This window comes from Oncorhynchus tshawytscha, linkage group LG15, assembly GCF_018296145.1.
Source record: "Oncorhynchus tshawytscha isolate Ot180627B linkage group LG15, Otsh_v2.0, whole genome shotgun sequence".
NCBI lineage: Eukaryota > Metazoa > Chordata > Actinopteri > Salmoniformes > Salmonidae > Oncorhynchus > Oncorhynchus tshawytscha.
Genome location: NC_056443.1, coordinates 2,808,031 through 2,835,227, shown reverse-complemented (window position 1 = coordinate 2,835,227; position 27,197 = coordinate 2,808,031). Strand labels below are relative to the sequence as shown.

At 44.2% G+C, this 27,197-nt stretch overlaps 1 protein-coding gene across 2 annotated transcripts; it reads left to right on the top strand.

Annotated features, from left to right (window-relative positions):
* The first annotated feature begins 1,464 nt into the window (after positions 1 to 1,464).
* LOC112264562 (AT-rich interactive domain-containing protein 2-like) lies at positions 1,465 to 26,814 on the top strand. 2 transcript variants are annotated; one of them, XM_042297919.1, is made up of 21 exons: positions 1,465 to 2,007; positions 2,120 to 2,213; positions 3,077 to 3,174; positions 10,378 to 10,511; positions 13,431 to 13,649; positions 14,094 to 14,161; positions 14,403 to 14,472; positions 14,713 to 14,969; positions 15,159 to 15,255; positions 15,454 to 15,663; positions 15,995 to 16,162; positions 16,799 to 16,871; positions 16,955 to 17,089; positions 17,353 to 17,543; positions 17,788 to 20,129; positions 23,977 to 24,122; positions 24,391 to 24,529; positions 24,607 to 24,698; positions 24,799 to 24,922; positions 25,128 to 25,219; positions 25,381 to 26,814. In XM_042297919.1, exons 1-21 carry the CDS (start codon positions 1,916 to 1,918, stop codon positions 25,490 to 25,492), a joined length of 4,953 nt encoding a protein of 1,650 aa, XP_042153853.1. In that variant the 5' UTR covers positions 1,465 to 1,915; the 3' UTR covers positions 25,493 to 26,814. The 2 variants fall into 2 exon arrangements, with proteins under 2 accessions (XP_042153853.1, XP_024297008.2); XM_024441240.2 differs by having other exon boundaries at positions 16,796 to 16,871.
* The last annotated feature ends 383 nt before the right edge of the window (positions 26,815 to 27,197 follow it).

Below are 27,197 nucleotides of genomic sequence, written 5' to 3'. Positions count from 1 at the left end.
ATTTAGCCAGTTAGATAACGTTAACTAGTTTCCGATTAGTAAAGTCGACATGGTTGTTAGATAAATTAGCTAGTTAACGTTAGCTGGGCAGTTGAAATAAATTAATGGGTAGACTATTTAAATAATCCCTCGGGGTTAGCGATTATTAGTTGAGTTTTCAGGAACGTTGACGTAGCTAACGATATCTGTTCAAAACCAATATGCCTCTAGCAAGATAGGTACCGTTACAACTAGCTATCCAATAATAGCTACGTTGCCGCCATGCCAGCAAATAAAACCCTTCTGCTCATGGAAGGAAACACTGAATATTTGCTTCATTCCAAACCCATTCATAAACTGTCCTGGATCTAAAACTGACTAGCTATGTGGCTAACGTTAGCTGCTGGCTAAATGTGACTGACTAGCTAGCAGCCACCGTCAACTAGTAAATCCGAAATCGAATGCCTCAATGTTGACGAGCCGCTAATCTCAGTATTGTTGCTATTTATTTCGCTGAATCGTTAATATCCAGTGGGTAAAGTTAGCTGCACCCATAGACTTTCTACTCCACAAAATGGGGTCTTTTAACGTTTGTCTCCGCCATTTTGTGACAGAAATTTCTCTGAGCACAGGGGTACGTGTAATGGTTGAACGTAGTAACCTCGTCAAGTAGATATCCGTCTGGCAGTTACAGAAAAGGGATCATGAGCAATTTCCATTCATCTCAGGAGACAAAAGTAATTTCTGACTGCTCGGCTATTGGTTCCAACACCGGTGATAACCTGGTAGCTGGTTGCTCTCAGGCAAGGGCTGCAGATACTGGAATAAAGTTACATTACTAGCTATCTCCAATTAAGCTATGACACGATGTGGCATTATCACTTTGAAATTGTAGCTAGATTTGGTAGAAAGTAGAGTTGCGGCTATTGAAACGGCCAGGTGATTTCGTTATCACAATATAACCAAGAGAAAGTATTTGTGAACAAACAGTACAGTAATGATACATTATTATAACGTGTCTTCATTTCTACATTGACAGATTAGAGTACCGCCCTGGGCCCAGACAATTTAGTTATGAACTGTCACAGCTTTGACACAGGTGTAAAGCAATGTGGTGTAATGGGATACTGTTTTTGGCGTTGAGATAACTAATATCATGAACCACTCATTTTGTGGATGAAATGAGCAAAACTGAATTTACTGTGGTGACTTTATTAACTGTAATGATTAGTCTTAATAGTTAAGAATATTCAGAGAAAGCAGTCACTTCATCAAACTTTACAATTTATATGAAACCATTACACTAGGAAATTAATTGAATGTCAATATTGATCAACATATAGCCAATTTTGAGAATAAAGTAGGTCTCCCCTCCCCCACGAACAGTAGTAATTCTGTTCTGTTTGAACGGGTCTTGTAAATTTCAGATGAGCTCTAAAAAAGACAACACTGTCTATTGTTCCAATAAACCGCTTTGGAGTGCAATACCGTTGTTTCTAGTAGAGGGCGCTGCGTGGCAGTACGAGCTCGAGGCCTCAGATCTTTTTGTCTGGAACTGGATCCCGCTGCCGCTCTACAGTGTGTGCGATTGCTTGGAGCCGCGTCCGTAACACACTGTCAAACCACTCCAAACGAACACATTTGATACCAAAACTATTAATTTAACATATTTTACAATGGCAGTTTTAGTTTGCCGTTGAAATCGGTCGTTATTCTGGCTAAGTGTTTATTACAACTTACTGAATCGGCTTGTTTTCTGTGTGTAGCTGTGCATCAGTCTTTATTAGCGAGCTGGCGCTCTTCTTGCTATTAGCTATTTCTTTAACTTTTTTAAACACTCAGCTTCGCGAATGACTGAGCGCCGGCGGAGTATGGGATCCTTGGTGTCTTAGGAAGCGAGTGAGTGGGGTTTTAACCGTTTTTACATGCAAAAACAATGGCAAATTCGACGGGGAAAAATGTACTAGATCAGCGAAGGAAAGGACTGGCTTTCCTGGACGAGCTGCGGCAATTTCACCGAAGCAGAGGGTGAGAATGGGGCGTTTAAATACACCTTTAAACACCATGTGCACATGACTATGGATGCTTACAAACAATTAGTAATACCATTCTCCATGTATTTAATGTTTTTTTCCTTCAGATCGCCGTTCAAGAAGATTCCTATCGTGGGTGGGAAAGAGCTGGATCTTAATGCTCTCTATATCAGAGTCATTTCGTTAGGTGGATTTGCTAAGGTGAGTGCAACTAAAAGTGCATTTTCGCACTCTCGGTTTTCAGTGAAGTCTTCAGTGAACCGCTAGAGAAGTCTCTTTCGGCATCCCGAAGAGCTATTTCATACTAAAACCGCGGTAGGAGAGAGAGGATTGCGGTCGGCCTTGTGCTAGTTTGCCATCTATGCAATGTGGTGGCTTGTGTTGTGTATGGTTTGAATTGAAAGTCCGTACGGTAGCTGCATTGCTCGGAGTCTGAGTGCAGTTAGAGCAACTCAAAATTAGCGGGCACGTTTAACATCGATTATCGGCACAGAGCACTGGCTAGGAAGAACTATTCGCCGCGGGCGATAGGTAACATTTTGTGCAACTATATTTTTTTACGATAATTTGGGGGAAGCTAGTTATTCGCATTAGCCATCTTTGGCTCAATGGCTGAAGACACATGTAGGCCGCACACAGGCCTATTTATTGAAAACTGTAAACGTGAAAACAATTACTCAAATAAAGACTGCTCGCCTTCATTCCATCATTGTTACTAGCATTGTGCTGAAGCGGGTCATCGTTGTCTCGGGCTTTGGTAGCTACCACATTTAGCCTGCACGCTTGGCTTGCCAGAAAAGTAATGTTAGCCAGATTGCTAACACTAGCTAGTAAGTAAGCCATCCAGTTCAAGCTGTAGCTAGCTGTGAGTTGTTGCTTGCGGTGATAACTAGATGGCTTGCAAACATGGAATAAAATACACAGTTCTAGCTAAAAAAAAAAGTAGCTAACATTAACATGTTATTAGATGCTAATCAGATTGTTTGACTGTCTTATCCATATTTTATGCATCCTGATATTGCTTAATTGAAAAATGTATAATAACAGCCTCATTTACTTTACAGGTTTCTGACAAAAATCAGTGGTCTGAGCTGGGTGAAGATTTTAACTTCCCAAGGAGTTGTTCAAATGCAGCATTTGTTTTAAAACAGTACTATCTTCGGTAAGTGGCATGGTCTTGCATTAGCTACTACACTCAGGCAGCATGTGGCAAATGTTTACAAATTGTGAGAGGCTGGAAACAGGAAAGGACCATGCAACAATCCAGCATCGCTGACAGTTTTTAAAGATGTTGAACACAGAAAACAAAAACCCTATACTGGACCTTACACTGGCTGCAATGTTTATGCCTCATAACAATATGATTTGATGTAACATTTAGTACATTTTAGTGGGTTAGTGCAGATCACTATTTTATATATATATTATTTTTTATATGCCGTGTCTTACTACTGGGGATTCTGCCATACATCTTCTCTTTGTAGATTTAAACTATTACTAAGGGACATGAACTGGGAATGCTTTTTAAATGGTCCGTGATTGGTGTGTTACTGAATGCTGGCTGGTCATTTGTCATTGAATAGGCTAGCCGTTGCCATAACTATGCCATCAACAGCACGTTACCCTAAACACCTTTTGCCCTCGGTGTAGATGTTTCACCAGCAGCAAGCCTGTGGACAGTGTGGAGCTGCTTCTCTACTCAAGTCTCCCTTTCCCTCCAAAATATTGCCACGGCCACCTGCTTTTAAGAGGAAGGATCACATTCACCAGTCTAACCTGGAGGCTGCTTATATAACCCTGCTTTGCCAGTTAGTTGAAGCAGCATATCTTTAGTAATCCTGTTGCATTAATCACCTTCACTTTTTGGGAATGGTTGAAAGAGCAGTAGGTCAACATAGTCTACAAGTATCCAATCATGTAGGCATGTTAAATTCTAAACAAGGTTCACTTAGACTACCTAGGTGGCATACCTGCTTACAGATATGGCTTATGAATTTGAACAACTTGGCATAGGCCTGAAGATGTTATTGCCTTCTTCTCTTAAGTCATCATGGGATTTTATATAGGCCCAACATGCAGAGCCAATGATAGGCCAGGCATTGTAATGAAGTGTTTCCAAATGGTGCTGGTTATTCCAGCATGTTTAGCAAAGGATTTCATTCTTGGCATCAGATGAACAATAGTAACACTTGATACCCTATAAGAGTTTATTGAATTCAAGTATTTGAACATTAACTTCCTGATTTGATATTGGGTAGGCAATTTCACCCTGTGAGATTGGGTGCAGGATGTTCTAGCCCAGCTGCAACACCTGATTCTACCAATGAACAAGGCCTAAATGGTCTTCAACCAAGAAACAGGTGTGCTGCTGCTTGGCTGGGAACAAAAGCCTGCACCCAGTGAGACTTTTTTTCCCCTTTCAAATCAGCCTATGACTCTTCAAATGACAACTTATGATATAGCTCAACGCAGGGCTCTGCAATGACTATTTTACTCGTATATGTGTATTGGCACAGCAAATATGTTGTGACGATGCAAGTATTGTGATATTTTATTTAGGAGCACCAGTGTGCCGAGGAGAACGAAGGATTCTAACATTATTACTTCAAATATGTTTTGTTGCACTCCTAAATTTCTGTGTGCACCTGGCTACATTTCCCAACTTAGGTGAACATGTGCTCTTTGTAAAAAATATATTAACACATGTCAGAGTAGAGCCCTGTAAAACAATATTTGACTGAAACACAGAGCTGTAAATAGCCTAACTGACAGCAGGTTGGAAGGAGCTGTTGGGAGCTGCCCAGATGCATTACTTATTTTGCTTCATATATTCAAACAAATGCACAGGCCTAACCCATTTCAAGCCTGCATTTGACCTCGCTCCCTTAAACTTCTCCTGTGTTTTACCCCATGACACACCCCACTCGAATCACATGTTAGTTGTAGACTAGAATGGTCAAACTTCTATTCCTTGGAAGGTTTTTTTCACAGCTTATATAGGTATATATATCTATAGGTTTATTTTACCATACTCCTGTGTCTTTACCAAACAAAAAATTGAATTGACCAGGTTAAGACCACCTTCTCCCGTCAACTCAAATTGGTTTAAGTGGAAGCAAGCCTGTAACTGTGAAACTTATTGGAACCAAAGAGCCCTTTGGTTTAGCTGGGAGGGGTATCTCAATACCAACGCGGTCTTAAGGGCAAACACTGAATAGTCAAATGTATTGGAAGTAGGGAGTCCTTTGTTTGCTTGTTGGTCTTCTTGTACCACTACTTAAATTGAACGTTGCCAAGGGCAAGGCACTTGTCATTGAAAATAGTAAGTAATCCTGCAACCTGGGAACCTGAGCAAAACCTTAGTTCAGGTGCAGGAGAGGATGTCTCTTAAGACTGAGATGCTGCTTGTGAATAGACTGTACCCAACATGATGTTGTTAACACTGTGATGCCCATGCCAATATAAGAGCTGGATTAGAACTACATAGCTGTTTTCTTGCATACGTGAAGTCAGAGACAATCAAGTTGTCTCATTCACACAGCGTTTGCTAGTGAGATTAGCCTTGGCACCTGAACAAAGGTGAAACGTGGCCACAGCGTCTATAGATCTAGTGTTACAGATATCAGGGGACAGCAGGGTATGCCTTTCTCTGATGCTAAATAGAGGGTGCTAAAATGATGTAGCAAAACTCATGTATCAGCAAGCTACAGAAAACGCAGTCTGCAAGCGAGTCTGCTGAAACTTTGGAAATGCATGTTATTTTTTGACAAGGTCAACAGTTTCCTGGTGTAACCCAAGCTGCTTATACCATGTTCATTTTTTATTAAAAGTCAGTTTGATTTCTAAACCAGTGTCATATAAATTAGGGCTGTGACGAGATAACTATCGTGATATTTTTTCCATGGCAAAAATGGAAACGTGAAGCAGACATCTCTTTGGTTCTTTAAAAACTTGCTGTTTGTGAAGTATTGTGTATTTTTATAGCTTGGAAAACACAGCGAACAAAAATAAACGTAACATGTAAAGTGTTGGTCCCATGTTTCATGAGTTGAAATAAAAGATCCCAGAAATGTTCCATACGCACAAAAAGCGTGCGTCTCACATTTTGTGCACAAATTTGGTTAGATCCCTGTTCGTGAGCATTTCTCCTTTGCCACGATAATCCATCCAGCTCATGGGTTTGGCATGTTAAGAAGCTATTTAAACAGCATAATCATTACACAGGTGCACCTTGTGCTGGGGACAATAAAGGGCCAATCTAAAATGTGCAGTTTTGTCACACAACACAATGCCACCGATGTCTCAAGTTATGAGGGAGTGTGCACTTGGCATGCTGACTGCAGGAATGTCCACCAGCGCTGTTGAAATTTCTCGACCGTAAGCCGCCTCCAAGTCGTTTTCGAGATTTGGGCAGTGCGTCCAACTGGCCTCAGACTACATGTATGGCATCGTGGGCGAGCGGTTTGCTGATGTCAACGTTGTGAACAGAGTACCTCATGGTTATGGTACGGGCAGGCATAAGCTACGCACAACGAATGCAATTTAATTTTATTGATGACAATTTGAATGCATAGAGAGATCATGACGAGATCCTGAGGCCCATTTGTCGTGACATTCATCTGCTGCCATCACCTCATGTTTCAGCATGATAATGCACAGCCCCATGTCGCAAGAAACTGTACACAATTCCTGGAAGCTGAAAATGTCCCAGTTCTTCCATGGTCTACATACTCATCAGACATGTCAACACCCATTGAGCATGTTTGGGATGCTCTGGATCGACGTTTATGACAGCGTGTTTCAGTTCCCACCAATATCCAGCAACTTCGCACAGCCATTGAAGAGGAGTGGGACAACATTCCACAGGCCACAATCAGCAGTCTGATCAACTCTATGCAAAGGGGATGTCACACTGCATGAGGCAGATGGTGGTCACACCAGGTACTGACTGGTTTTCCAACCTTCAACCCCTACTTTTTTAAAAAGGTATCTGTGACGAACATCTGTATTCCCAGTCATGTGAAATTCATAGATTAGGGCCTAATGAATTTATTTCAATTGACTGATTTCCTCATATGAACTGTAACAGTGAAGTTGTTGCGTTTTTATATTTGTTAAGTATAAATGTGAATCTGGATGACATAAGGATGTTTGTTTCCAACTTTTGGGCTGTTTTCCTAAACAAGTTAAATCCGCTTTGTGTTCTGTTTCCTTGCCACAATAATAATGAGTATCGCGATGCTGGTATCGTACTGCCCCCTAATATAAATATCTGGATTAGGTGTTTTCTATCATCAGATGTAGGCCTAACAATAACAATTGAATCACTCCATAGTTCCCCACTTAGGTCGATAGGTCAAACTGCTGTGAATGATGGGCAGCAGAAGTTGTTCACTCTATAAAGAAGGTACACCTGGGAACCACTGTCTAAGTACAGCAGTTCTCCCTACTCCAAATCCTATTTCTCATGCCTGGCATACATTACAAGACTTGACTGGCAAGTAGGACCCAACTTTGTGTGTTGGACAAAGAAAACTATAGAAAGTCTGCTTGTTTGCAATTTGATTACAGGTGAAGAGCCATTTGCTTAGGTTTTGTTCTGGTTTTCCACCACAACGTGAGGTCACCGCTTGCGCTCCCTCAGCATACCCCCTTATTTTGTCAGTAGTTATCTGCTTGCCATGTCTTTCTCTTGACTTAATTTTTTTTTTTTTGTAAAACCTTGTCAGCAACAATAGCTAGGAGAGGTTTTGAATCACAGATAAACAGTCCATGGAGGTGGGGATTGGAGATGTTGTGACTAGCGAAAGCTAGCTGAGGTAGGCAACACTACTACTACTATTGGCCTAGGATTGGGCATGCTGTCCCAATTTTCTTTGACTGCGGTAAGCTCTCTGCAGATCACACAAAGAAATGTTTGAAAGTGAGAAACTTTTTAACTTTGCATCAAGCAAACTACACCAGCGGAAAATGTATTTAGGGGGCTGACAAAATAAACTTACCCACCATTCTCGTTATGTTAAGCATAGTCCTGAGCTCAAAATGTTGGATTTTTTGTCTAATGGCATTATTTTACCTTTGATTCCCACCTTGATTGTAGTTGTTAGCGTTCTTCTCAGTGTAGTTTACCATCGTCTCCCCCAGTCTAGTTTCTTGTCCTCAACCGAGTATTTGGATTTCACTCACCCCCACTCTCAGTAGTGGTCTGTATATAGTGCTTCCATTTATTATTTTATCAGCAATAAAACCAGCCTATTGCTTGATGTAGCTTTAGGCTCATAATCTGGATTTCTAGTGTTGCTGATTGGTCCCTGTTGTATGCCTCCATGTTTAAGAAGTTGTCTGTCTGCTCATGAATCTGCAAGCATTTAATTTTCATGGTATAGTAATATATATTCACCTATTTATAGAACAGTAGTATTGCCAGTTTACTCAATCTGATTGTGTGCTTGTCCAACAGAGGGCACCCAATTCTCTCTCTCTCACACACACACACACACACACACACACTGAGGCAGCCTTTATTGAGAGGGTTGCTCTTATGTCCTATCAGCTCTTGTATGATCCGGATGACCTTAAATTACATCAGTTTGCAAACAGTCACCATTTGCAGTGGTAGATCTATGGCTTCAGTTGCTTACATTTTTGTGTGCCGTTCAGGTTAATTGAAAAAGGGTCATCTTGTTTAGATTTTTTTTGTTGCTGGGGACAAAAAACAGGTAAGAGCCCTGTTACACCTTAATTTCTTGTTGTTGTTTTTACATGCTGATCGTATGACACCTGCGATGACACGATTTTTATATGTCAACTTGATTAGACACTGATAAAATGAGAAGGCCTCTTAATTCTGTGATGCTTTTCTGTGGCACACTGGCTGTTGTCTTGTCAGAAGAATGGGAGCTTTTTGCCAGCCATGTATGAAAAGGGAAGTGCAGACATTAGCAGCTGCAACAGAACCCCCCCCATGCAGCCTCCCCTTCTGCCCGTGCCCAGACAAGCGTGTGATGACGCTATGCAGAGCCGGGGCCCCTCCTCTCCAAACGGAGAGTTGGTGTATTTATAGTCCAGTGTGTCACGCGCCGTGGACGGGGGATTACCTTGGCCGCTGCGAACCAGCAGCAGCACTGGGACTCCGTTCAGATTGGAGCTCTCTCTCTGACTCACGGCAGCACACACACTCCGCTTAGCCAGGGCTTTCCACGCTACCACTGGTGAGGTATTTCCTGCTGCCACCACTGCAGCATGTGTGTCTGTGTAAACAAATATTCAATGTGCAGATGTGTTGGTCCCACCCTACCTAAACATGTGAGAGACGGCTGCAACACTTGTTAGACATGAACTCAAGTAAGGTTTTGCAGGTTTTTTTGTAGATTTTCGACCGAAAGCTATCAGTCTTTGTGTTTCATTAAAACTCCCTCTACTTTTCTGCACCTCTCCCCAGCTGAGCGGGTGGTCATTTGAATGAAGACATCACCCCAGTGTCTAGAATATTTTGTCTGTGCTGGTGATAAGATCATATCATCCCCAACTGTGTCACATCCGAGCTGAATATAAAAATATTAAGGAAGACTGGTATTGGTTGTGACTCTTGATAAACTAGTTTGCCCTGTCCAATAGGGTACAAAGGATTCGTCACTTGTACTCTGCTTAAACACTTGCACTGTCATGCAGATGGTGTAACACATGTCTTTTGATTTGAGTCAGCTAGGCGTAAACATAATTATTTAATCATAACCGATGGTCTCTATGTCAGAAACTTGGATTGGATTGAATCCCCCTCTGGCAGTATTTTTCATTTCATGCTTTGTCGTGTAGTCATTCATATTCACTCTGTCGATTAGAAGTAGGCGAGAGACATTGGTTGTGTTGTAAGCCCCGTTTGTAGTTTGTTCCAGTCGGCAGCGGCTGAGTAGTGGAATTGCTTTGCAGCTGGGGTTGAAATAGGATGTGGGCACAGATAGCCTGACAACATTAGTGTTGTCTGTAGGAGAACTTTGAAAATGGTAGGAGTTCACAGAAGTAGGCTTGTGAGTCTTTATAGGCCAGAGTGTAGCCTACCAGTTTACTTGTGTGATTGCAAGCATTAACCAAATTCCTCAGAGTGGCTGTCATAAAGAACTCCATTGGCAAATTATATGGTGGGAATGTGCCAGGGTGTCCAGTTTTGTTATCAGGGATTTGGAGGCACAACAGTTGGTGTTTTTGCCATAGTCTAAGGATGCAGGATTTATCCTAGTTTGGCAGATTTGGGGATCGGGTGAAACAGGATTATTTGCTATAGAGGCCATTTCAGATTAGATTTTGGGAATAGGTGGGGTCTTGGATCAGTCACCCTTTGAGCGTTAAGTTCTCTTTTTGTCTACAGATATTTAGAAAAGTATGAAAAAGTCCATCACTTCGGCGAGGATGATGACGAGGTGCAGCCTGGGAACCCGAAACCATCTCTTCCAATTGGTGCGATCCCCTGCTCCTATAACTACCAGCAACACACTGTATCAGGTAAAGCTTTCTCTCTTTTACAAAGTGTCTTCAAACAACCACAAAGCAATAATTAGCTGCATAAGTTCGGCCCAAATCTTCTTGGTTGGGCTAAGACTTGAAATACAATTAGGATTCTTGAAGGGATGGCCCCATATTCTGTATACATTCTGTATACTTCTGGCCCTTCTTTGAACACTGTGTTAACAAACCTCCAGACGAGCTTCAATGCCATACAACATTACTTCCGTGGCCTCCAACTGCTCTTAAATGCAAGGAAAACTTAATGCGTTCTCTTCAACCCATCGCTGCCCGCACCCGCCCGATTAGCATCACTACTCTGGACAGTTCTGACTTAGAATATGGACAACTACAAATACCTAGGTGTCTGGTTAGACTGTAAACTCTCCTTCCAGACTCACATTAAGCATCTCCAATCCAAAATTAAATCTAGAATCGGCTTCCTATTTCGCAACACAGCCTCCTTCACTTATGCTGCTAAACATACCCTCGTAAAACTGACGATCCCACCGATCCTTCGGCGATGTTATTTACAAAATAGCCCCCAACACTCTACTCAGACTTCATCCAATTTTCTATCACAGTGCCATCTGTTTTGTCACCAAAGCCCTGTATACTACCCACCACTGCGACCTGTATGCTCTCGTTGGCTGGCCCTCACTTCATATTCGTTGCCAAACCCACTGGCTCCAGGTCATCTATAAGTCATTGCTTGGTAAAGTCACGCTTTAGCTCAGCTCACTGGTCACCATAGCAACACCCACCCGTAGCACGCGCTCCAGCAGATATATTTCACTGGTCATCCCCAAAGCCAACACTTATTTTGGCCGCCTTTCCTTCCAGTTCTCTGTTGCCAATGACTGGAAGGAATTGCAAAAATCACTGATTCTGGAGTCTTATCTCCCTCACTAATTTTAAACATCAGCTGTCAGAGCAGCTTACTGATCATTGCATCTGTAAATAGCCCACCCAACTACCTCATCCCCATATTGTTTTTTTGTTTTTTTTGCTCCTTTGCATCCCAGTATCTCCACTTGCACATCATCTGCACATCATCATTCCAGTGTTAATGCTAAATTATTTAGGAACAATGTGTTAACTGCCTTGTTCAGGGGCAGAACGACAGATTTTTACCTTGTCAGCTCAGGGATTCGATCTAGCGACCTTTCGATTACTTGCCCAACGCTCTAACCACTAGGCTACCTGCCGCCCCAATACTTAGGTGCTGATACGATATGTATTGCGATTTGTTTATGTATCGCGATTCGATGTTCCAAACACATGCTCACTATACTGTATGTCTGCTGCAGAGACGCAAGAGAAAGCCATGAGAAATTTAGTTGTGGAGGTTAAAGTGCTCGGCTCAACTTTTTTTTTTTTGGGGGGTAAGATGGAGAGAAAGCTGTAGGATGCTAAATACCGGAGTCGTGGGGCAGGTACACCTGACTAGCGTTAGCTAACGTTAATAAACAAGGTTACGTTTAACAATTATAGTGACAGTAACTATGTAAAACCGTCAAAAATGATATTGCGATACTCTACTGTACCCATACTGTGAGGTAACGCGACCACCCTTGGTGGATTTTGGGACGCTGTGAAATAAATAATAGTAGCCTTAGGTCAGAGTACATTTCTTCAAGTATTGAGTGATGGGGCTGTTGAAGAACACCGCCAACTCTGAATTTGAGTCAACTTTACGACTCAAATTGAGTCAACATTATGGCCACCTTCAGCACTGAACTTCCTCTCAACTCAAGTCTCTCTACTCAAAGCACTCACATTTGTTAGTTGTCTGAATGTGCATATACTGCAGGCTTGTTTGCTTTGTCCTTTCAGACAGTTTATTGCACCTCATAACATAATCATAGATTCATCAAGATAGGATTTGGCAGCTCTTCTCCAAATGTTGCAATTTAGTTAGTCATAATGGTGCTGCTGGCCTGCTCCTACGGTAAAGCCTGCTCCTACGGTAAAGCCTGCTCCTACGGGTGGGGGGTAAAGAAAGCTCAAGAGAGGAGGATGTTAGCAAGACAACAAGATCTTAAAATGTATGATGAAAGTAGCTAATATACCAAGACGGACGAGTTGTATTAGGATTTGTCTTTGAGCTGTTGAATGGTGTGCTTCAGAACTGAGACGCAATATACTTCCTTACTGTATTAGGTCTGCTACATTTATACTCCTTTTGTTTATGCACAAACATATGGGCCTTTAAACCAGAGCCCTGCCACCAGAAGATCATATCCTCCCTCATATGGCGGTTGAGATAATTGTTTGAATAATCTTGACTTTGTATTAGAATTTTTGTCCAATCTTGCCCAGGCCTGAGAGTCCCCCATCAGTAAGAGTGTATCTGAACTGAGGTTGTCATGTCCCCAGGCATGCAGGCAATTTGCAACCGTGTGTTACCATGGTGCTGTGTGATGGTGCATTACCACCATACCCGCTGTGTGTGAAGTAGCTCTAGTTCAGGAGTCCTGTCAGCCACACACGCACACACGTGTGAAACATATGCAGAGCTGGCGGCTGTGAGGAGTTGGCTATTTATATCCCGTTTGATTGCACTGTAATCAATTTCAAATAACTGAAATATGCCATACAATCATTGCCATCCCAGCAAAGTTATGCCAAGAGACAGACTGAGGCTTCAGGAAGTTGCACTTGTTAACTCCACCCCTGCATGTGACTTTAATCACGGTTTCCTATCTTTTGAATGCATATTCATTATCAGGCAGGTGTCCCAGTGCGTGCAGTTGTAATCATTTTTCTGAACAGTCTAAATAAACTCATAAATTATCATTTCTCAAGGTCTTTATAGCACAACATTGTAATTTAAAAAAAATGTTTTCATCAGGCTTTCTTTACATTCACTTTGAGGTTGAAATTACAACTGGATTTGTGGTTGTTTTTTGTCCCCAGACTATCTCCGCCAAAGCTATGGGCTGTCCATGGAGTTCACGGCCCCATGCGACTATAACAAACTGGTGCTCTCTCTCCTGTCGGGCTTGCCCAATGAAGTGGACTTCGCAATCAATGTTTGCACTCTCCTCTCCAACGAGAGCAAGCATGCCATGCAGCTGGAGAAAGACCCCAAACTCATCACGCTGCTGCTGGCACATGCAGGCGTCTTCGATGACTGTATGTCTTCAACACCTTTAAATATTCTTCATTAGGATCCAAATCTATTTTTTCAGGACAGTAATTTGAGATGTATGGGTGTTTTTTGTAATCTTTGTCTTGTGGGAACTTGGTGGGGGAACTGTTGACACTTGCACTACTGTGCTCAGTTTCCCTTTTTGGGCAAAGTGGAAATGGGGAGAAAGTTGTGTTTTCCCTTTCATTTGCCTGTATGGAGACTAGATGAGTTATTACCTCCTTGGTAAACGTGTTAATTTTGAGTCTGAAGCAAAATGCAAAAATCCAGGCTTCAGCGCAACGAAATGTGAACACTGCATTTCCTTTCAAGGCAGTGCCATGGCAGAACCTTTTTTTTTTTGTGATCCCTCAGGTGTGAAAATACCTTCTGTCTCAGAATGTAAGGGCTGGAATGTTCTCTCTAACGGTACTCTTGTGAATTTGCAGCACTAGGCAGCTTCTCCTCTGTATTTGGGATGGACTGGAAGGAGCAAACCTCCCGGGACTTCATGAAGGTAGATTTAACTGAAAGACTCACTATATATCTATATTATAGGTTTGTAACTTACTAGGCTTTTGGTCAGAGGGAGAAAAAACATAGTTGCCTCGCCTCCAGCCGTTCAGGGATCTTAGTGAAATACGGTGTGATGTCTGACTTTGCGGGAGTACATCAGCCTTAACCGCTCTGGTTTTTCTAGCAATGCATCTTTTCAGCAGTCAGTATTTCAACAATAATCTGTGAATATGATTCAACAGTTCTGGAAGGATGTGGTAGAGGATTCTGAAGTCAGGGACCTCATCTGGGACAAGACCAGCCTGACACAAGGTAAGCAGCGTATGCCGAAAGACCAAATTTTAAAGACCCATTGCACAATAAAATATTTATTTCACAACAATGGGGAAAATATTAAGTCAAATAAATATTTCGACCTTGTTTAGTGAACTTTTTGTGTAATAAAGTATTTGAAGATTTCTCATTAAAAAAGATACTCTTAATGCCATTGCTCTGACATGAAGATGTCCTTGGTGGATCAGACATTCACTGTTCTTTCTGCTCTTCTCCCAGTGACAGACACTACGTCGGGGGATGAGCGCTGGGGCGCCCTCTTCCACCCTCCACGCAACCTAGGCATCGGCGACATCGAGGGTCAGCGGGTCCTGCAGGTGGGAGTCATCCTCCGCAACCTCTCCTTCGAGGAGGCCAACGTCAAACTGCTTGCTGCTAACCGCACCTGTCTGCGGTTCCTCTTACTGTGCGCCCACTGCCACTTCATCTCCCTACGGCAGCTGGGATTGGATACACTCGGCAACGTGGCCGCAGAGGTGAGGCGTTTTTACTGCTAGAATATTTCTGTTCTGAAAGTTAATATTTTGTGCAATATTGAGCTATTTCATTACATGAATTAATACTATTCAGTATAATATTGTATAATGTTAGACAAGGCTGTAGCTGTTCCAAAGCATTTGTGTTATTGATGATTCTATGAGTTAATATGTTTTCTCTCACAATAGCTTCAGTTAGATCCTGTTGACTTTCGAACAACCCACCTAATGTTTCACACCATCACCAAATGTTTGATGTCAAGGGACAGATTCCTGAAGATGAGGGGTGAGTGTCAGAGCCTGTACTTTATCTTTTTCAGTGTCTGGGTCTTTTTATTACAAATGTCAGATATATTTTTATATCACGGTCCTTTTTTAATGTGAATGGTATTTCATGTCTTTATGTAACAACAGTAAGCATAAATTGTGATAAAAGTATAGATGATTTTCCCAGAGCCTGACCATTTGTTCCTCCTCCCCTTAGCCATGGAGATCCTGGGTAATCTGAGCAAGGCGGAGGACAACAGCGTGCTGATCTGTGAGTACGTGGACCAGGAGTCATACCGGGAGGTGATCAGCCTGCTGTCGCTGCCTGACCTCATGCTCCTCATGTCCTCCCTGGAGGTCCTCTACCTGCTGGCCCAGCTGGGAGAGATCCCCTGCAGCAAGATCGCCTCCGTGGACAGGAGCATAGGTGAGATACCAACAACCTAGCCCTAACCAGGGTACCAGTAACCTAGACACTAGTCAGGATTGAGGATACATGCAGTAGTATAAACAACCAAGCCAGAATGGAGGGGCTGGAGAACCATCTAACTGAGATAAAGTGTAAGTATAGCATTAACAACTTGGCTAATCGAGTGTTTGGGTATTGTTTGATTAAGTATAGTCTCTTAGCATGGCACAGCAACCAAGCTGCATTAATTGACAATCAAACTCGTTCAGAATTGGGAAATCAAAAATAACTGTCATGCAACAATTTAGACACATGTTATTAAACTGTATATTTCTGTCTCCCTGGGCAGATCTGCTGGTGCGACTGGTGTCAGTGGACCTGCACACGTTTGGTCCGGATGCTCTGACGGCCGTGAGGCTGATGGAGCACCAGGCAGCTGGGCAGAGCCAGGTGGCTGATGTGCGGCCGCAGCTTGTAGAACAGCTGCCTGCTCCGCTGCAGGGCGCACCCATCCCAGGTGAGCATCTTAACACTTAAACCCTGTCCCCTGATCTTCAGGTGCACATTGGAATTAAACTAAGCCAGGTTATAGTCATGTTGTACATAAAATCAGAATTCAGAGCAAGCTGTGTGAGGGCAATAATTAGCCATATGGTTTAAAGGAACAGTTCCCCGAGACAATGGCCTGAGATTATAGGCTCAGCTCTGTGGAGCCTTGCTCCTTGTCGTGTACGTTGGAGTCTGATCGAAAGCTGACTGCTCATCAGTTTACGCCTCCCATAAGCCTCTGCGTCCACCCTGTCTATAGAGACGTTCCATCTGTTGGTTATTTAGAAACATGGATGATCAGGCAAAATGGTGTAAACCCGTGTTGTATGCAATCAATCAGCTAAAGTTGACGTTGGCATGAGGTGCTAAGAATAATTCAAGCTAGGGTAAACACAGCAGTCTGCTTGTACAGTACTGTCGCTGCTCCCTAGTGGGCAAAATGAGGAACAGCACACTAAACACACCATGTATGACGGGAGCACTGTTCTGCAGATTTGACCGTTCAGAACAAAAGTGTTTCCAGCGTCGAGAATGGGTTTATTCAAAAACTTTTGTAAGTTTATCAAATTAGACTCACTAATAATGTCATTTCTCTCTTTAGCAGCAAGAGTCCCTGTCCAGTCCACTCCTCCTCCTGGTATTGTTGAGCTAGATGGGGAGAAGTTTACAGTGCAGTGGTGAGTCCCTCTCACACACACACATCCTCTCATAGTCATGCTCTCTCTGTGACACCTTCCTGAGTTCCCTTTGTCTCCACCAGGCTGAACGCCCACTTCGAGGTGAGCGGCGAGAGCTCAGTGTCGCGTTCAGAGATGTACTCGGACTACCTCACCACCGGCAGCAAGATGGGACGCGCTGGCATCTTGGCCTCCCAAGGCTTCCTCAAATGTCTACGGTTGGTTGGCATAATCCCATATTAAATCAATCGATTTCTTTGAAAATTGTCATCATTTAGAGAACACACAACTTTTTTTTTTTTTTTTTTTTTTTTTTTTTTTCTTCTCCCAATTGTGGTCCTGGAAGCCTTGTATTCATGTTATGTTTTCAACCAAGAAATCACCCTATGGACAGTAGTGGTCCAAATTCAATGACTTTGAGAAACATGATTGACAAGGTCTTAGTGTCAACTGCACTCACACCGTGTCTCTCATTTTGTAGGACCATCTTCCCAAACCACACAGTGAAGCGGCTTGAGGACACCAAGCCCAATGCGCAGGCACACATACATGTGGTGGGGGTCAAACGGAGGGCCATCCCACTACCCATCCAGCTGTACTACCAGCAGCAGGCTAGCCCCACACCAGGGCCCAAACATGACGTCCCTGTCGACCCACAGGCATCCCCGTCAGGTAATCTCACTGTACAAATACTACATTTTTGTAGTTAGTGGCATTAAAATTCAAGTTTCCACCTACCTTGATTGTTATCACAACAAACGTCAGACATAGTTGCTGTACATGTTGTCTTGGAGTATGGTGAGACATACTTTGCAGTTGTGTGAATTGGACCTCAATCAATGATTCTGTGTTCTTTGTTGTCTCTTTCTGTGTTTACACTTTGTCAATTGGTATCCTGGTTTTGCCCGGCCTCCAGTCCCCAGCCTTACTGCTAACCCGGCAGCACCGCAGGATGGCATACCCCTCCCCCAAGCGGCTCAGACTGTTCCTCGGCTCCCCCTTCACCACCAGGCCTCACCACATCAGCACCCCCACTCAGCTCAGCAGGCCAAGTCAGCGGATATCCTCAAGACGGCCATGGTCCAGAGCTCCATCCCCACCTCTGGCCAGGTGGTCCAGAATCACAGCCCCAACATGGCCCAACAGCTCCATCAACAGGTCATGGCGCCTACCGGGACCCCTGTCACACTGTTCCAACAGGTACAGCAGGGCCACATCTTCACAGCGCGGGTTCAGGGGGTGCCCATCGCCCAGCGGCCGCCCCTGCCACACACTCCCTCCTCCTTAGTACCCCAGGCCCTCTCCCAGGGCACCCAGCAGGAGACGGCTGTGTTCTCTGCCCCCCAGCACTACGCCGCCGTGTCTGCCCCCTGCTCCTCACTGCAAAACTTCCAGGTGGGCGGGGGACAGGTGTTCACCATCGCTGGCGTGTCCAACGCCCAGGGCTCCCGTGTCACTTTCCAGAACATCGCCCCCAAGCCTGCACCCTCGCAGGCCAGCGGATCACCAACAACCACTCATAACCAGCAGCAGCAGTCCAGCGTTGTCATCGTCAGCCCCAACCCCCAGCAGAACCAGGCCTATGCCCCGGCTATCCATCAGATTGTTCTGGCCAACCCCTCCACCATGTCTGGTGGCCAGGCCATCCAACTGGCAGGACAGTCTCCCACTCCTTCCAACCCCCCACCCTGCCCTCCCATTATCGCTCCACTACCCCAGGGCCTGCCCACTCCTTCCAACACACAGATCCCAATGCAGGGCTCTGCTTCTGTCAGTCAGATGCTGTCGGTCAAACGGCAACCACAACAATTGAACCCCCAGCAGCAGTTTCACCCCCAGCAGCAGTTTCAGATTCAGGCCCAGCCCCTGCCTCAGCAGCAGCCGCCCCCCCAGCCTACCTCCACAGAGTCCAGCCTGATCAAACAGTTACTGCTTCCAAAGCGGCCCTCCACGCCGGGCGGCAAACTCATCCTGCCCGCACCCCAGGTGCCTCCCCCTAGCAGCACGCAACGTGCCCCCAGCCCACAGGTGCTCTATCAGGTGGCCTCACAGGGCCAGCCTCAGCCCCAGCAGCTCAATGTACAGCTGGTCCCCAGCCAGCTTCAGTCCCCAGGGGGGCCTCTCCAGACAGTGCAGCTCATCTCCACCAGCAGCCCCGCCACCATCATCCAGGGCCAGGCTCCTGGTGGCCAGGTCACCTTCACTGTGGTGCCCAATACAGGCTTCACCACTTCAGCTTCTGCAGCCGCTGCCCAGATCAGCCAAGGAGCCGCTGCACCAGGCCTGCCAGTGGTCCAGACAGGGAACACCCTCCACGGGCCACCGCCGCCTTTCAGGGGGGACAAGATAATCTGCCAGAAGGAGGAGGAGGCCAAGGACGCCACGGGTCTGCACATCCACGAACGCAAGATCGAGGTGATGGAGAACTCCTCTCTAGCCGATGGGGCTGGCACCAAAACCAGCAACGGAGACCTGGCAGGGGCTGATGCTCCAGGGGCCAAGCTGCTTAACGGGAGGAAATGCATGGACTCCAGTCTACCTCCATACCACTCAGGGAACAGCCAGGGGGCCTGCGTCAATGGACCGGCCAGCGAGAGCTGCCCCACCAATGGGAAGCAGCCCTCTGGCCCGGCTAACCCACAGGAGGGACACGTCGACCCCAAAAAGGCTCTTGTCAACGGGGTCTGTGACTTTGAGAGAGGGGACGCCTCCACTGGTTCCCACTTAAGCAAAAACATTCCAAATCACTTCGCTTCCAAACACTTGGGGAACGGGGAGGTGGGTCCTCCTCAGAAACTGCATGGGGCTCCCCAGGAGCCCTCTGTCCCCCAGCAGGATACTGCCAAAGCTGAGCAGGCAGAGCGCCTTGCCAATGGGCCTCAGGCAACAGGCCCCTTCTCTAACGGACCTATGGGGCCGGGGCCTAACTACACTCTGCCTGCTTTCAGGCAGCAGCTGTTTCCCCCTGTCACTGTAAACTCCCAGGGCGCCACGGGGCCAGGGACCCTGCCGGCCAATGGTTTGAGTGGCGAGGGCCGTGCGCTCAAGAGGCCGGCGGAGGAGGACAAGGGGGCGTCTGTGATTCCCTGTAAGGTGGGAGTGAGGATCATCACCATCAGCGACCCCAACAAGGCGGGCTGCAGTGCCACCATGGTGGCCGTGCCTGCTGGAGCCGACCCAAGCACAGTAGCCAAAGTAGCAATAGAGAATGCCACGCAGCAGAGGAACTGCTCCACCATACAGGCATCCAGCTCTACGGTGAGTTTCACATAGCTCAACAATTTTGTTTCTTGTCCCAGTTTTGCAAGCTGTGTCAACTAGTTGGCTAGCAAGCTCATTAGATTGCTGACTTATCTTGAATACTTTATTGGATCACTGACATTCTTTTCCTGCTGGTAAAACATGTGACTCCGTTTTTCTTCACAAACATAAAATGCAGGACTCGACATTAACGCTTATTCTCTTGTCTGGGGACAAATAAAAACAATGCTCAGACAAGAAGAATGTAGATTGAAGTTCAGACGAGTAATAAAACACATTTTTTCACATCGAACAATTACTCAGATCAGAATTGGATCAGAGGTCAACATTGGAATAATATTCAAATCAATTTTTTAATGTACATTAATAAAAAAGCCTATGTGTCAAAGTATAGATGATATGCATGTTGGCTACAGCCTCACGTCCAAACCGATGCTGACATGAGGGAGGCACCAGAAAATGTAGCCGAACTTTAATGACTTTTAATTACATAAATAAAGGCTGAACACCAGTCATGTTTGACAAATATAATGAAGGGTCATTAATGTCTAAAGGCTTGATTTGACATACTCCAGGCACGGTTTGTTCAGATCAAATGGTCACAAGACCGGGCCTGTTGCGCACCGCACATCACCCACCTTTAATCTGAGTGGAGGCGTCTGCATTTTGAAGCTATTTAAAGGGCAATTCCACCACTGTTTGACTTAATTCATCATTTCCAGTGTATACATGTGTGAAAATAACACGTTTCTACAATCTGTGGTTATAGAGAAGAGAAGTCCTAAATAAATGCTTCTCTGTGACATCACAGGGTAAGATTAAAAGTTTGAAAAATTGTCAACCTGCAATGTGTTTTTAGCCCAAGGGAGGTATTTTCTTGCTCCCCACATCACTGTGAATCTGTGTTTGAAAATCACTTAAGTAATCTAGTAGAACTTTTTTACTTTAGTTTTTTTCCCTACAAACGTATAAATGCAGTGTTTTCACATATGTTGACACTGGTTTTGTGCTGGAGATAATGAACATGAGGTTGGTGGAGTTGCCCTTGATCCATAAACGTAATTGTTTGAAACCTGGATGTTTTGTCATTTTATGACGAATGTCTTACCTTGTTTCAAAGTATCCAAGCATAATCCTAGTCATATTAGTAACCCATGCTAGTCGATCAAATCAAATGTATTTATAAAGCCCTTCTTACATCAGCTGATGTCACAAAGTGCTGTACAGAACACCAGCCTAAACCCCAAACCGCAAGCAGTGCAGGTGTAGAAGCACGGGGGCTAGGAAAAACTCCCTAGACGGGCCAGAACCTAGAGAGGAGCCAGGCTATGAAGGGTGGCCAGTCCTCTTCTGGCTGTGCCAGGTGGAGATTGTAACAGAACATGGCCAAGATGTTCAAATGTTCATAGATGACCAGCAGGGTCAAATAATAATCACAGTGGTTGTAGAGGGTGCAACAGGTCAGCACCTCAGGAGGAAATGTCAGTTGGGTTTTCATAGCCAATCATTCAGAGTATCTACCGCTCCTGCTGTCTCTAGAGAGTTGAAAACAGCAGGTCTGGGACAGGTAACACGTCCGGTGAACAGGTCAGGGTTCCATAGACGTAGGCAGAACAGTTGAAACAGAAGCAGCACGGCCGGGTGGACTGGGGACAGCAAGGAGTCATCAGGCCAGGTAGTCCTGAGGGAATGGTCCTAGGGCTCAGGTGGAGAGGTAGAGCGAGAGAGAAAAATATACACTTAAATTCACACAGGAGAAATACTCCAGATATAACAGACTGACCCTAGCCCCCCCGACACACATACTATTGCAGCATAAATACTGGAGGCTGAGACAGGAGACACTGTGGCCCCATCTGACAATACTCCCGGACAAGGCCAAACAGGATGGATATAACCCCACCCACTTTTTCAAAACACAGCCCCCACTCAACTAGAGGAATATCTTCAACCACCAACTTACCATCCTGAGACAAGGCCGAGTATAGCCCACAAAGATCTCCGCCACGGCACAACCCAAGGGGGGGGCGCCAATCCGGACAGGAAGATCACGTCATTGACTCAACCCACTCAAGTGACGCACCATTCCTAGGGACAGCATGGAAGAGCACCAGTAAGCCAGTGACTCAGCCCCTGTAATAGGGTTAGAGGCAGAGAATCCCAGTGGAGAGAGGGGAACCGGCCAGGCAGCAACAGCAAGGGTAGTTCGTTGCTCTAGTGCCTTTCCGTTTACTTTCACACTCAATCATAGGACCTACTAAAGAGCTGAGTCTTCAATAAATCATTAACGGTTGAGACCGAGTCTGTCTCTCTCACATTGTCATAGGCAGACCATTCCATAAAAATGTAGCTCTATAGGAGAAAGCCCTGCCTCCAGCTGTTTGCTTAGAAATTCTAGGGATAGTAAGGAGGCCTGCGTCTTGTGACCGTAGTGTATGTGTAGGTATGTACGGCAGGACCAAATCGTAAAGATGGGTAGGAGCAAGCCCATGTAATGCTTAGTAGGTTAGCAGTAAAACCTTTAAATCAGCCCTTGCCTTGACAGGAAGCCAGTGTAGAGAGGCTAACATTGGAGTAATATGATCACATTTTTTGGTTCTAGTCAGGATTCTAGCAGCTGTGTTTAGCACTAACTAAAGTTTTAGTGCTTTATCTGGGTAGCCAGAAAGTAGAGCATTGCAGTAGTCTAACCTAGAAGTGACAAAAGCATGGATTAATTTTTGGACAGTAAGTTTCTGATTTTTGCAATGTTACGTAGATGGGGAAAAAAGCTGTCCTTGAAACAGTCTTGATATGTTCGTCAAGAGAGATCAGGGTCCAGAGTAATGCCGAGGTACTTCAGTTTTATTTGAGACGACTGTACAACCATCAAGATTAAAGTTGATGCATCTTTAGATCTCCCCTTTATTTCTAACAGATTTTCATCTGTCACATGAAACCACTCACGCATGCAGTGTGCTTTTGAAAAAAAGTGTGTGGTTGTATTTGTAATGTTGCAATATTTTATAGGCTACCAAGGTGGCCAACCAATCTCCAGGAGAGCCTTAAAGGGGCAGTGTTGTAATTTGAGACTGGCTTGAATATGCAAAGAAGCCTATTGGAAGAGTGTAGCCTACATTTGTCTGATTCTCTATGGTAAAAACGGTAGTCATGCATTTTATTTTGAAAAGTGGATCTGGGGGCGGGGGCTTGAGCTTTTGAACAAGTGAAAAATCTGAACACACTTATCCAAAGGACAATCGGTCAAGTCCTTAAATGTGTAGTTGTAGGTGGGAGGGTGCTATTCATCACATGCAACTACAAGGCTTTTCTGTTGCTGTTATTTGGGAAAATCAACTGCATTGTGATGAGTAGGGTTAGAGGCCATTTGAATGATTTATACAGACTGACTTGTTTTATATTGCACTTATTGGATTGGCAGGTGTGTGTGATCTTTCATGTCATTGTATAGCAATGCAAGGCTTACAGTTGTTAATTTTACAAGAAAATTACTTGCATGAAACAAGATTAATGATGAGTCTTCAGGTTCTAGGACCTTGAATAATTTATTCAAAGTCTGTTCATATTTTTGTTTAATTCATTTCTGAATAACTAATAAGCAAATTGTAGGTTATTCATATTTATTGTATCATATTTATTGTAAGCAGAGGGTAGCTAGGCTAAAATCTAAAATAATTTCTTCAAAATTAGCTTAATTTATTTTGTTATACTTTTTAAAAAGGTAAAAGAAATACAAAAATGTTTTGGACTTGTTTGTTTTATTTGGGAAATAGTAATACAATCATACAACACAAAATATCACTTGCTTATTGGGTCTGATAAAGCTTTGCCTGGTTTTACGCAGCTTCCGCCAACAGTGGCTCAGCCTGTGCAGGGTGGCAGCTCCAGCCCCAACGCCCCCCTTTCTGGGCCACAAGCCGTGGTGGCACCCCCTGAGCAGACCAGGAAAGCGGGACAGAACTTCAAGTGTCTGTGGCAGTCGTGTAAACGGTGAGTCAATCTCTGGCCATATTGACTTGACCTACTTAAAGAAGTCCTGTGTTGTGAAAGGTGTGTTCATATCATGGCTAACTAAAACTGCGTTTAGACAGGCAGCTCAATTCTGGTATTTTTTCCACTAATTGGTCTTTTGATCAATCACATCAGATCTTTTTCAGAGCTGATTGATCAAAAGACCAATTAGTGGAAAAAATATCAGAATTGAGTCTAAGTGGCCTGTTCATTGACTGTCCCATTGTTATCCGTGTTGTTCTTCCAGGTGGTTTGAGACGCCGTCTAGGGTGTTCTACCATGCAGCCACGCAGCATGGTGGCAAGGAGCTGTACCCAGGCCAGTGCCTCTGGGAGGGATGTGAACCTTTCCCCCGACAGAGACTGTCCTTCATAACCCATCTACAGGTAAGACTACACCTTCTCAATCTATCAGTCCATGTTTGTGGCTTTTTGCCGACAATTATCCTATTTTCTTCCTGTAGGATAAGCATTGTTCTCGAGATGCCCTATTGGCCGCACTAAAACTGGAGCAGGAACCGACACAGACGCAAGACTCCAATCAGAAAACTTCCAAGTATGTACCCTCTGGTTAGTTTAGCATGCTAGTGCTAATGTCCATTCTGTTGATGCTAGAATGCGCTATGTGTGGCAAACTCTTTTGCATTGTTCCACAGGCCTCAGCCAGTGGCAAGCAGCACTCCAGCACCGCGAGCACAGAAAGCTATTGTCAATCATCCGAGCGCAGCCCTAATGGCACTACGCAGAGGCTCTCGGAACTTGGTGTTCAGGGACTTCACTGTGAGTATGGTTAAGCTGTTTGTTTACACTGAAGGTGTCTGGCTGGCATTTGACAGAATTGTATGATTTTATACGTGGAAATAAGATTTAAGATGTTAATCATTGCAGTCCTTGACTACTCCATATTTATCATATATTCCCACTTGGAAATCTTTTGTTATCAATGTATCTTGTAACTGATGAATTTCACAATCCTTTTCCTTAGGATGAAAAAGAGGGACCAATGACCAAACACATACGACTAACTGCTGCCTTAACGCTAAAGAACATCGCCAAGTATTCAGACTGCGGTCGAAAGTAAGAACTTTTTTTTTGTATCCATTCACAACTACAGAAGGGTCTTCTGAGGACTCCTCGTGCTGATTGATCGGCGTGATGAATCATAATCAATTAAACCTATGTTTATTTACTGTTTCATGGATAGTATGTAATGACAGCTTCCTATCTTGTCTTCTCAGGTTGGTGAAGAGGCATGAGAGTCACCTCTCTGTGCTGGCACTCAGTAACATGGAGGTCTCCACAACGCTCGCCAAATGCCTTTATGAACTGACTCGCTCTCTCCAGGCTTGAGTGCAAAAGGGCAACCCCACCCCCAAAAATAGGAGAACCATCCTTCAGGGGTGTCATGACAATGGGGCACACAGGTGGGTAACACCAGACCATGCCCTTCGGACTCCCCTCCCTCACCCCACTGTGCTCAAATCCCCCCCATCTCCTTCACAAAACAAACTGCCACGGGGTCTTCCACCAGCCGCCCAAGAGGGGGAGCTCTTTAGACTGCTGCCCTGAGGGACTCTACTAATGAAACCCTAAATACGAGCACATTTTTGTAATCCTGGGACTGTTTGCAGAGAACTTATTTGAGTAGGAGCGGCAGTACTTTGATGAGTTTTGCTTTGCCGAGGGAGGGGAGAGGCTAGAGATGGGGGAGGGAGACACAGCTGCAGGAGACTGGCTCGATTGTTTTTCTTTACAACTTGGTAGCGTGGTTTTCTTACTTGAGTCAATATATTTTCACTTATTTATTATTGAAATGAATACCATTACAATTAATGAAAAGAATCTTGTAAATATTTGTGAATATATATATATAAAGAAAATCCTCTCATGCCGATACAGCCACTGGGGAACTTGCTCTGTGGAGTAATAGAAGCATTACTTTGGTAGAATCTAAGTTTCTTTTTTTTAAATGATCCCTGGTTACTTGTATCTAATGTGATTCTATACTCAGCAGTGGATGAATGTACTTAAAACCTGTAAATACTTCTGCAAAGGTACTGATGCTGTAAAGTTAAGGGGGGAAAACAGTTTTTTTTTGTGGAACTGACTTTTTTTTGTATTATAATACCTTGTAGAACTCATTTTGCTGGCTGAAAGAGTATGGAATAATATATCTCATGTCATTTTGTAGAAGAAAATAATATTGAAGGTATTCTCTCACCCCTCACCCCCAACATGTATCCACTGTAAACGTTTGTCATTGTACGAGCACAGTGCGCGTACATTTTTTTTTTTTTTTTTTTTTGTATTTGTAAATTGGTTTAAATACATGGAGTTTTATACAGGTTTTCTCCTGTGTTCTTTGCTTTATGTGCAGGTATATTTTCTTCACTACTTTTTTTCTATGTTAATATAGTGTGGCGTTTTATTGTACTATTTTTTTCATTCTTAATACCATGCCACATTCCGGCTCACGTCCTCAGACTATCCTCTCTATGGTGTGTTGTGTAACATTAATGACTGCCTGTTAGCGTCCGAGCGGGGCAGCCCACCATCCTCATTTCTGCAGTGTCAGTAGGATGTGCTATTATACATAGACATAACAGTCTGTTAGATTGGCTTTATTTACTTTGGTGACTGTTTATAGTTTTTAAATAAAAGACTGAACAATTTGTCTTTTTGGGGCTCTTGTTTTGTGGTGTGAGGAGGCAATGGGTGCCTCTGTTCCACAATGCTACATGGCTGTGATCATCCAAAAAAATGTTTTTCCCTAAATGTGTATATTCTATTGATCAAATTACAACACAGTTGAGCTGTTTTAGAAAGCTTCTTTCCTAGATCATCTCTCCCAGTGGAAAGTGGATCAGAATGATTTTCTATCCCAAACTACCTCAATTGGGTATATATGGCTCTGAGTGTAGCTTACCTTTTACTTCTGTTGATGGCCTGTCACTAAAGTTGTCAGTCTCTTGCTACGGTTTATGAAATGACAACCTTTTAGCCCCCATGCCAGTTACTGGTATCATTGTTTCTAGTCGTTTTATTGCATATAAAT

Bases quoted from the DNA above. Each gene is read 5' to 3' on its own strand.
- LOC112264562 (XM_024441240.2), top strand. From the start codon at position 1,916: ATGGCAAATTCGACGGGGAAAAATGTACTAGATCAGCGAAGGAAAGGA. The intron at 10,512-13,430 runs GTAAAGCTTTCT...TTTTGTCCCCAG, and splicing joins CCAGCAACACACTGTATCAG to ACTATCTCCGCCAAAGCTAT. The intron at 16,872-16,954 runs GTGAGTCCCTCT...TGTCTCCACCAG, and splicing joins GAGAAGTTTACAGTGCAGTG to GCTGAACGCCCACTTCGAGG.